The sequence below is a fragment of the Nelumbo nucifera genome, chromosome 4, assembly GCF_055504915.1.
Source record: "Nelumbo nucifera cultivar China Antique chromosome 4, China Antique-T2T, whole genome shotgun sequence".
NCBI lineage: Eukaryota > Viridiplantae > Streptophyta > Magnoliopsida > Proteales > Nelumbonaceae > Nelumbo > Nelumbo nucifera.
Window position 1 is genome coordinate 18,896,776 of NC_142652.1, and position 10,384 is coordinate 18,907,159.

The window sequence follows — 10,384 nt, forward strand, 5'->3', positions numbered from 1 at the left end:
AGTGAGACTTCTTAGAAGAAATGAAAGAATGGCCACGAATCTTGTAGTTTGCAAGGGAGATCATGTTGGCGTCCCATGGATGCCTCATGCCTGTCAAAACACATCCCAGCCGTGTATTGGGATAATCTGTTCCCAATGCATGCTCTCTGGGGCGCAAATGTGAACTGCTGCAAGCTGGCATAAATTCAAGAAAATTGAAGTGGAAAGGAGCTTTTGTCCAAATCTTCAGTGATAGTGAGGCCCTCAATGAAGATATGAATTACCCTTAAAATCAACAACCAAATAGCAATGCTATATAAAAAAGCAAAAAACAAAAATACCAATGCTATGCTCAGAGGGTAAACAAAGAGGGAAAAGGAAACACTTGCGGGCCTTAAACAACCTTTCTATTCATTGATGTTGGATGAAACTATTGACTAGAAATCTAGAAAACTAGATCCTTAAAAAGTAACCGTGAACAAGGACCTAGTTAACTGTTAGATATACACATTATACAATTCTGGGACTTCCAGGAATTACAAAATTAATGTAGTTACAATCTACACAAATTGAATTCTTTGATCAAACGAAGCTCAGCTTCTGTTAAAAATGGACTTGGAAGAGCATTCGCCGACACTATTCAAGTTAACTAGTAAAGCAAGCTAGCTCCATCGCCTTCATTTTGGCTACCCCAGCTCAATTGCCATCATCTAAGATCCCCTGGCAGGTGGCAAATTCAGAACCGAGAACATGGCAATTACCCTTCTCATTGCTTGTGTACCAAGACTTTTGGGGTCGGCATACCCTGGTAATAGATTCATCTCCTTATTTAGGGACAAGATTTGCATTTCTTGAATTACCTTCTTCATCAACAGGAGACTTCTGTTTGAACTGGAAGGCATACCTCAGACAACTATTTTCCATGCCTTTTCCCTGCCACGGTAGATCCACCATATCAGTATCAACAAAACTAAATGAAGCCAAGCAGTCAAGACAACCTAGGCCACTAGCCACATCCATCCTAGAACAAGCAGTCAAGACATTGAATTGATAAAAGATGCTTGATACCTCTAGAATATTTCAGTACCAGTATCTAAGTTCTGGGGAAGTTTAAGAGACTGGTAATTTTCTTGTGACGTAAATATTATAACAAGGTCAAGATAAATTTTGTTAAGCATATTGCTAATTAGGTAATTTGGTATGCACAAAAAAACCAAGGAATCTTCCACATGGCAACTTAATTTGGGGCTCAAAAGGAGTGCCTGTATTCCTCTCGCCACTCCATATTCATGGAAAAGATTTTGGCCCAAAATTCCATGCCAAGGGCCATTACCCAATATGATGGGCCAAGCTCTCTGGGGTCTTGGAAGGGTTAGAATGGAAATAGATCAAATTTTTGGCTTTTCTTTTGGACAAAGCAGCCGCTCTGATATTTAAACCAACATCCTTTGCCATGTGCCCAAATAAATGATCTTTTATGGGCTTCTATATTGAAAAATTAGAAGCTTGAGTGATTGTAATTGGTTAATCAAAATTTCAATTTGGTACAGCACTGACATGAACTGTGGAATCATACTCATGGCAGACCATAATGGTCCCAACCTGATGGACAGTCCAAATTGGCCACATGGTTCCTCCACGTGGCAGAAATAGGTGGGGTTGTGTAGGGACATCCTTACATGACCGGCCATATTTTTACCACATGGAATGATGATGATGTGGGATATCCATGCCGTTCATGAGGTAGGGGACCCCATATTCAATCCTTAGTCCATATCAGCCCTCTGCCCCATGTTTTATTACTCTTTTTCACAGATAATATTGGTTATTGAAAGTTTCAATGTTTAACGTCTGATATACCAGAAACTAAGCATGCAGAAATTTTAGAAATTCAAAATGGAAATTTTCCTACCTCTTTGAAACCATGACCTGCGGACTGCTTGACGGATGTGACGCTCATGCCTCTCTAAGAGCTCATCAACTCTATGTGATTGAGACAATAATGGTCCTGAAAATTCAACCATGTCTCCTTGATCCTGATAACCCTGTGAGAGTTTTATATTTAATAAGAATTTAAACTCAAAGGGAAGAAGTCTCAGAAAGGACATTCAGCCTATTGATAGGAATGTCACTCAACTAAGTGACTGAGTCAATCAACCTTCAGCCACTCTGCTAGAATTTTCAAAAGAAGCATTGGCTTTTTTATATAAATTTGGGTTTGAACTCAGTCACTCAATCCTGACTTAGTTGACACCCCAAGTTCAAAAAGGATAAATAAATCTTCATCATTGATCTATCATTATTTGTATCCTTACCAGATTGCTTCTCTTAGCTGCCATTTCCTCCCTTTGATACAGTGCCACTGATAGTTCTTGAGAATGGTATATATCAGATGCATCAAAAGAATCTGGATGGTCTAAATGGCTCCATTGTTTCAGCATTGCACGCTTAGCAATATCATGTGAATCATGATCTCTAGAATCAATGCGAGCCCCATATAAAGCTTCCCCATTTTCTATTTTTAGGTCTGAATTATTTCTTGTTTGCAGGAGACTTGATGGATCTACTGCATTAGAAACTTGACCTCTTGAACTAGACCTACTATGTGATCTTCTGGTTGGTGCATCCTCCTTTCTCCTTTTTGCCCAAGCAAAACCACTTGATGCTGTGACATGTAATGGGCCAGAGAAAGGAATTTCCCCTTGAGATGCATATTTCATGTGGAAAGCTTCTTGCATGGTATTATTTGATGGTTTTGGCATTTCACATAATGTAGTGTCTTTATCTTCCTTGGAAGTAAGTGAATCACAACCATTGATCTTATGGGCACCTTTGGTACTTTCTTGCAATTCCTGAAGAAAAAATAGAAATAATCAATGAGAACAAGGTTTTATCTTTTGTTTGCGGTGTGTGGAGAGAGAGAGAGAGAGAGAGAGAGAGACCGGTTTGGATGCCAGTTTACTGATTGATTCCCGTGAAGCTCTACAAACTCTTGTTGGCCTCCTAGTTGCTTCAGGTCCACGCACTCTCCCACCAGCCCTTCTCCTAAAAGCATTGCAGTAATGCAAATTACGCAGTTAGTATTGGAGACATACTGAACTTTCCGAGCGATCCTTTTTAGCTAGATAACATGGTTCTAGAGATTAAAGCTTGATTTGGCCTTGATAAACTCCTGATTCAGTTAACATATAGTTCATGGACGCAATACTGGCTTTGAATTGCCACTTGTCCAACAATGATTCAAAAGACTTCAATACAACAGTATGGAGTCTTACACTTATAAGTTCAAAAACTAAAAAAGTTTAGCATAAACAAATTCTGAAACAACTAATAGATATTAGGCCCAAAACAGGTGGAACCAGTCCTGATGAGTGGCAATTTGACTTGGTTATTCAACCTTTGTTTTAAACTTTATCCAGGGTTACAACCACAGATTCAGTTATTTAAGAGAGGATATGAAACCATAAACTTGCAGTGAACAGTTGACAAAGAGCTTACCTTCGTTCCTCCTCACGACATTTTGCATCTATCTCTTTGTTAGGTGGGTACTTTGGTAAAGTTGATGGGTCACATGCATAGGGCTTTGTTGTGAAATACTGAGATTGAACACAAGAAACTGAATCAGAAGAATATTTTTACTCTGGAAAGTAAGCCAGATACACCAAATACAGGAGAAGGTTTTACCAAAACCGTGAATAATTTCAGTTTCATATAAGATGAACAAAAGTAAAATAATTGCATTCCACTTTGAAGAATTTTGAAAGGAAAGTGTTTTATAAAATTACACATCAATATAGATATATGAAAATGGGCTTGCTAGTCCAAGTCATTTAGTGCACAAGGCTGAATGGCTAAGAAATCTTTCAGGTGGAAAGTTCGTTAGCAGTTCAAAATGGCCTCATAGTTTCCTCTCATTATCCTCTACTAGTGGGACAAATTTGAGCTAGAAGATCATACCATATATCTGAAATAAAGCATCTTCTGACACAAATTCAATTCAATGTTAAAATAAAAGGTGGGGCATAGGGTTGATATGGACTGGAGGATTGAATAGATGGTCAGTTGGTCATATATTTGGTGGACATTGGATTTGACACATCATTCCTCCATGTGGCAAAAATATGGCAGGTGATGTAGGGACGCTCCTTATTTGACCCGATTAGGTAACCTTTTTCCTATGCACACACAAACACATACATAGTGCATTATGTATTTTCAATAAAAAATTGATGCATTTTTATTTCAAGGAAATTTAGGAAATTACATTTTTTTAGAAATGCCACAAGTTTTCAGCCATCTATCCAAAGAAGACATTGGGGATAAGCTTGGGGAAGTGTTGGGATTTCAAAAGTGTAATCTGGCTTTGTTTTGTTTGATTTATAATTGAGTTTGTTGGCCAGATTTCCTGGCAGTTGCTGTCAAAAAAAAAAAAAAAAAAAGATCAGCTTATGTCCAAAATGTGAATACAGTGTGGTGTCAAATACAACCTTCAGAAGAGGGAGTTTCCTTGCCACACAGGACCAAGGGAAAATGTGAGATATGGATGATCAGTCACAATTTGGTTGATAATAGTCGATAAATAGACTGTCTTCCCTCTGAAATATTTTAGTTGGTCACCCACAAGTTATGGCTTAAATTTGGTTTATATGGATTGAGGCAATGTGCCAGGTAAAAAGTCAAGAAAATGGTGAGGGAAATTTTTTCTATGATTATTAAAGACAACATGCAAAAATCACATGGCATACAACCACTTGTGCAATAAAATAGCAATCTTTGTAGGGTGGGTTTGTATTTGAACATGCTGAAACAGATTGATTCTTTTTTTTTTTTCCAACATAATTTGTACATTAGGAATTTATGGGTGATGAAAGTTCTGCATGAGTTACCTCAGATGCAAGAGCAGAAGAAGCAGTACCACGCTTGTATGGTTCTACAGAAAGAAGCATTTCTATCAGATTCACAGCAGTTGCAGGAAAATCTTTACATGTCTCCCGAAGACAACTCTCATATGGATGCTTGGGTCTAAAAATAGTTGCATGAGGAAGTTTGGACTTATTCCAATATTCATCAGGTGGGGAGCCACAGAGCTTGAAAATTTTGTGCAATTGTTCAACCTGTACATGGGATATGAATTCTCCCTTTAGAACTTAAACTGGAAAAGGTAATGATGTAGCCACCTAGAATTTATTTCCTGATATAAATATATGTGCCTTTCACTTCCACAAGAAAAAAAACTAAAGAAGAGAAATAAGAAGAAATAAGAATAAGCACAAAATAAAAATAAAAACAAAACAAAGAAATCAGAACTGTACATGTATATTAAGACAACAGATATTGGTAAGAGGCATCCCATACAACAATATATTTCATGCTACTTCCACATTGATCTTTTGATATGTTTTAAAGGGAACAAGAATAAGAAAGATCAAATCTTACTGTGCTTTATTTTCTTACTGTGCCAATGTTACAATGTTTGGTTGGTCAAGCCAGTGGAGAATAAATATATCCCAAATCCCATGCCATAAACCTAATGCTCTTGGGCTCATTGGGCTCAAATTTGTCGAACTGCACCTTTTTCAGGCAACTATCCTCCCAGTGCCTAACTCGTGCTCAGAAAATGCAGATATATGTATCTTGCCCAATCTAGAATTCCTGGCTACTTATGAAAGGTTATACACTTAAGTAGATCAAAGATGGTTATCTTTTTCTGTTTGGGGGGGGGGGTACAATGAGTTATCTCTATAAAGGAAGAACATAAGTTCCTCCAGAAAGGAGTACGAGGGTATTCAACAAATAGGAGTGATGTAAATATTAAATAGTGGGGTAGCAATTTGATGGGAATCATGTCCAACTACTTCCATAAGATTATATTCTAAAAATAAATTCGATCATATACATTTTATCCATAGCATTACATAATGCACCGGAAAAAGTCAGACCATAGTTGTCAAGGCGCCACCTAGGCACCCATTGACTGGGCACCTCACCTAAACTCCTGACTTAAAGAAACAAGGTGCCCATATAGGCAACAAAAATGACAAGGCGAGCGCCTTCTTGTAATTTCAAAATGCCTCATCTTACTGATAAGTGTGTTAATATACCATATATATCATTAATACTTTGTTTTAAAGTTTTACTATTGAAATTTAAAAGATCAAAGGTTTTTGAAAAGAGAAAAGAAAAGAATAGAAGTATAAAAAGGTTTCTTTTTTGTTTTTCCTATTCTCTCTCTCTCTCCCCATCTCTCTCACACACATTAAATAAATTTGCAGCTCCATCCTTATTCTTTTTCTCTTCAAATTTCAATCTTTAATTTTTTTTTATATAAAGTTATAGCCTCCTCTTCTAGTTGCTAATTGATATGAAATTGCTCTATTAAATATTCTATTAGTATTATTTGTGAAAACATTGAAATTAATATATTTAAAATATTATTTGTCATCTAGATAAGATGATTTGCCATGTTCTAAGAGGAAATTTAATGTTCTAATAAAGAGAATAGATATTTTTTTTTTCAATAAATATGCATGCTGAATGAAATATAAAACTTGGAAACTAGCTAAATGATAGTTCTTTATTTTATACGCAACTATGTATGATTTCTTCCTGTGGAGATCACTTCCTTCTAACAATGTTTTATTATTTGACCTCTACCATTCGCCAAATTGTCTTCTTATTCCCAAATTCTCTCCTTTCATTGGCATAACTAAATACTGCTGAATAATATAACACTATTAGGATTTTCATGCAAAAAACAAACAAGAGATACTTTAAGAAAATGTCATATAATGATCACCTCAGTTTTTCCCTGAAGGATTGGCTTCCCAAGGAGAAGTTCTGCGAATACACAACCAACACTCCATAGATCCACAGATGCTCCATATTCTGTGGAACCCAGCAAGAGTTCTGGAGGACGGTACCACAGAGTTACAACCCGACTTGTTAACAGTTGTCTATGCCCAGGATTATAGAAATTTGCTAGGCCAAAATCAGCCACTTTGAGAATTCCTTCATTATTAACTAACAGATTGGATCCCTTGATGTCCCTATGCATGATACCGCGAGAGTGACAATGCTCAAGTCCAGACAATAATTGGCGCATATAGCACTTAACCTGAACAGTATCGGCCATTAAAGCTTTGATACAAAATAATAAATAACAAGAAAGAATATGATACTCCAGGTTCAATAAACCAAACAATCCCAATATTGAAAAGCATACATAACGTTGACATAGTTTTCAATCAAACCAAAATATTGGAAACTCTGATGATTTTGGATACTCTATGATGATCTTAACCATCCAATAAAATACAATTTAGTCTAAAAATTTGGGAATGACTCTATAAGCTACTCAAAATTTCAACAATCAACCTCAGTGGTATGAGAGAAACAAAGTTGAAATTACTTGGATAGAACTATGGCTGTTAAGTTGGATGTTCAAGCCCTTCTTCTAGTATTACATTAACAATTATCTTTGTAAATCAGGAAAAAAAACTTGATTACTGTGCCATTCCTTTCCAGTGCTAATATTCCTGTATTTCTATTGTGCTAATGCATAACAAAGAAATCAACAAACCTGTGGCTCACTGAACTTGATGTCTGGACAAGATGATAGTCCGGCAAGATCATGTTCCATATACTCAAAAACAAGGTATATACTGCATGACAATCGAGAGGTAATTAACCCCTCCAATTTTACAATGTTTGGATGGTCAAGCCTGCGGAGAATCAATATTTCTCGTGCCATAAACCTAACGCTCTCAGGCTCAAAATTGTCAAACCGCACCTTTTTCAGGGCAACTATCTTCCCAGTGTCTAATTCACATGCTCGGAAAACGCTGCTATATGTACCTTGTCCAATCTACAAATATCAATGTAGAACAATAAGATTCTGGTCTGAAAATACTTAGATTTATTAGGCAAAAAGGGTGGGGATTTTAATAAAACTAGTTTCTGTTATCGGACACTTGGAAAACATGATTAGAAAGAAAAAAATGAAGCCAAGTGCCGGAATTTCATTAATACAATAAGGCTAATATCATGTTTGAGGCACAATGTCCTTAATGAGAACACCTCTCTCACTAACAGTAGCCGCATGCATAAAACTGAATCACAGTGCTAACGGAGGGTTGTAATGCTAAATCATAACCAATATATACTCTGGCTCTAAGCCAAACAGGAAATCTTAAAGTCTTTGTATCCCAAAATTACTTTTTCGAATCACTTCACCAATTTTATTCAATTAACCTGGGAAAGTCCCTGAAATAGGTAAGCAAGCATCTAACTAAAAGGTGGTCCAAACCGTTAGGACCACAAAAGGAAATATACATGGATTAACAAGAATAACCATATCTGGAGCTATTATGCTGTGGTGGAGTTTTACAGCAGTTGGTGAAGAAAAAATGTAGCACATATAAATAAGGATACTTATATATAGAAATATTATAAAATCGTACTAATAGTCTTGTAATTGATACATAATATGAAGTCCAGTTTATTAAATTCACAGAAGATAAATGTCAGAAATGGAATGTCTTCTTGCACTATACAATATACACGAATTCAACACAGGGAAGCAATTTCAGAAGGAAGCAAAAGACTATGATTGTGGCAAACCTATACAACTTTATTAATTTCGAAAGAAGCAACAAATTTTGTTTTCTTTTTTTTTTTTTCGGGGGGGGGGGATGGTAAGAGAGAATTTTAGGATGGCGAAAAAAACGAAGAAAAACAATTGATAAATTTCTTGCAGGAAGAAGAAACAAATTGAAATCATCATCGAATAAAAGGACAAATAAGTGAAAGAGGTGAAATGGGTAATCTTTATTTTTGTTAAATTTTCAAAAAAAAAAAGAGGCATTGTCTCTTCATAAAATTTCATTTTTATTTTATTTTTTCTTTCTATTTTTATATGGAAATGCTGCCATAATAAGAAAAGGGGAAGAAGAAGAAAAAAATGAAAAAGAAAAGGTTTAATGAATCCAACCGCATGAAAAAAAAAGAAAAAAAAAACCATCAAAGTTCCAAGTAAAAAAAAATTAAATACCGGGTAGGATGGTTTACGTAAGATTCTACCCTACCTTCTCCAGTTTCTCAAAAGAATCGGCTTTGAGGGGCACCCATCCTTGAATAGCTTCGCCCGCGACGGCGCTCAGCCAAGCAGGCCACCCGGCTGCAACTTGCTCCCCTTCCACATATTTAGGCAGATTTCCCAATCTCAAGCTAAAGGAATCCCCGCCATTAGAGCTCCCCCTCTTTGACTCCCCCAATTCGCTAGCAGCATCTCCTGACTCGGCCTTCTTTTTCTTCTTCTTCTTGTTCTCCAATTCGACCAACCCGGATCGGTTTCGCAGTGAAGAAGCCGAAACCCCGGATCCGTTGTCCCGGAACGCCCCAGAATGATCAAAAGCAGGGGTTACAGAAACCGCCTGCTTCGACGTAATGCAACCCATTACTGAGCGAAACCTGAGGACATCGACCGAATTGGAGAAACCCCAGAACGACCCAGATCAGGAAATGGGTCGAAGATGGGGAATTATCACAGATTAGCTCAAATGGGGATTGCAGAACAAGGAGAGATCGGGGGAACCGGCTAAAACCCTATAAGTAACAGGTTCTTTTGATGTGGAGAGGGTGAGAGCTGTTGTTGTTGTATCCTACTATCCTTCCCCGGCTTGGTTCCACTCTGCGGGAATTGCGGAGGATGGAAGGTAGATGGCTTTAATGAGCTGAGAGATTTGTAACAAACAGACCGAAATCAACGCGAGGCAAATTCGTGGGGTCCGAATGCCGAATCCCCCCTACCCAAAAAACAAAAAGTAAGAGGGTGTGAAATGTAGCCGTTGGACCTTATTTCTGTTCCCTTTCTGTTTTTGTTTTCGTTTTCCTCTTTTCTTTACGTTGTTTCCTTCCTCTAGTCTGTCTCTATTGTTGTAACTTGCAAGCTAATTCGATTGATTGCAATTTCAAGAAAAACTCATAAAGAGACCAGAAAGTATTCTAATATTTTCCTTTCTTTTAATTATGTATCTGATTTTACTTTTCAAATATATTAATATTATATATTTCTTGAGAGTTGTTGGATTGCTGCATGGTCTACAATTGTTTTTTTTTTCATTTTTACTTTGCTCCCACCGAGTTTTTTCTGTAATATGTTCCCACTGTATTTGTTTCTTAATTTGTTCCCACTGACCGCACTGAGAGAATGGTGGAAAAGAACAAGACAAGCCCGAGTCAAAAAAGAGACGAAGGATTGATTAAAGAAGTCTGCCAAAAGACTATAGGGGGAACTGAGCAAGAGAAAGAGAGGGAAAAGCCATCCAATTCCTTTATTTTTTTTCCCTTTCCACGCCTCTAGATCCTCTACTTCATTACCCATCATGGCCTACAACTTGAGCTGTGC

General features: G+C 37.1%; 1 protein-coding gene across 2 annotated transcripts; it reads right to left on the minus strand.

Annotated features, from left to right (window-relative positions):
- Positions 1-364: 364 nt before the first annotated feature.
- On the minus strand, positions 365-9,846 carry LOC104598040 (protein IMPAIRED IN BABA-INDUCED STERILITY 1-like). Of its 2 annotated transcripts, XM_010259915.3 has the most exons (9): positions 9,063-9,846; positions 7,559-7,843; positions 6,776-7,093; positions 4,866-5,093; positions 3,478-3,575; positions 2,922-3,024; positions 2,295-2,831; positions 1,892-2,024; positions 365-912 (listed from the first exon to the last, which is right to left on the minus strand). In XM_010259915.3, the coding sequence occupies exons 1-9, from the start codon at positions 9,432-9,434 to the stop codon at positions 893-895; spliced, it is 2,094 nt and encodes a 697-aa protein (XP_010258217.1). In that variant the 5' UTR covers positions 9,435-9,846; the 3' UTR covers positions 365-892. The 2 variants fall into 2 exon arrangements, with proteins under 2 accessions (XP_010258217.1, XP_010258219.1); XM_010259917.3 differs by lacking the exon at positions 7,559-7,843 and having other exon boundaries at positions 9,063-9,573.
- Between the last annotated feature and the right edge of the window lie 538 nt (positions 9,847-10,384).

What these genes read in the sequence shown, in the direction of transcription:
- LOC104598040 (XM_010259915.3), bottom strand. Translation starts at nt 9,434, where the DNA reads ATGGGTTGCATTACGTCGAAGCAGGCGGTTTCTGTAACCCCTGCTTTT. An exon ending in TCAAGTTCAGTGAGCCACAG is followed by an intron (nt 7,094 to 7,558) that starts GTTTGTTGATTT and finishes GATACTGTTCAG; the next exon opens with GTTAAGTGCTATATGCGCCA. An exon ending in TGTCGTGAGGAGGAACGAAG is followed by an intron (nt 3,025 to 3,477) that starts GTAAGCTCTTTG and finishes CAATGCTTTTAG; the next exon opens with GAGAAGGGCTGGTGGGAGAG.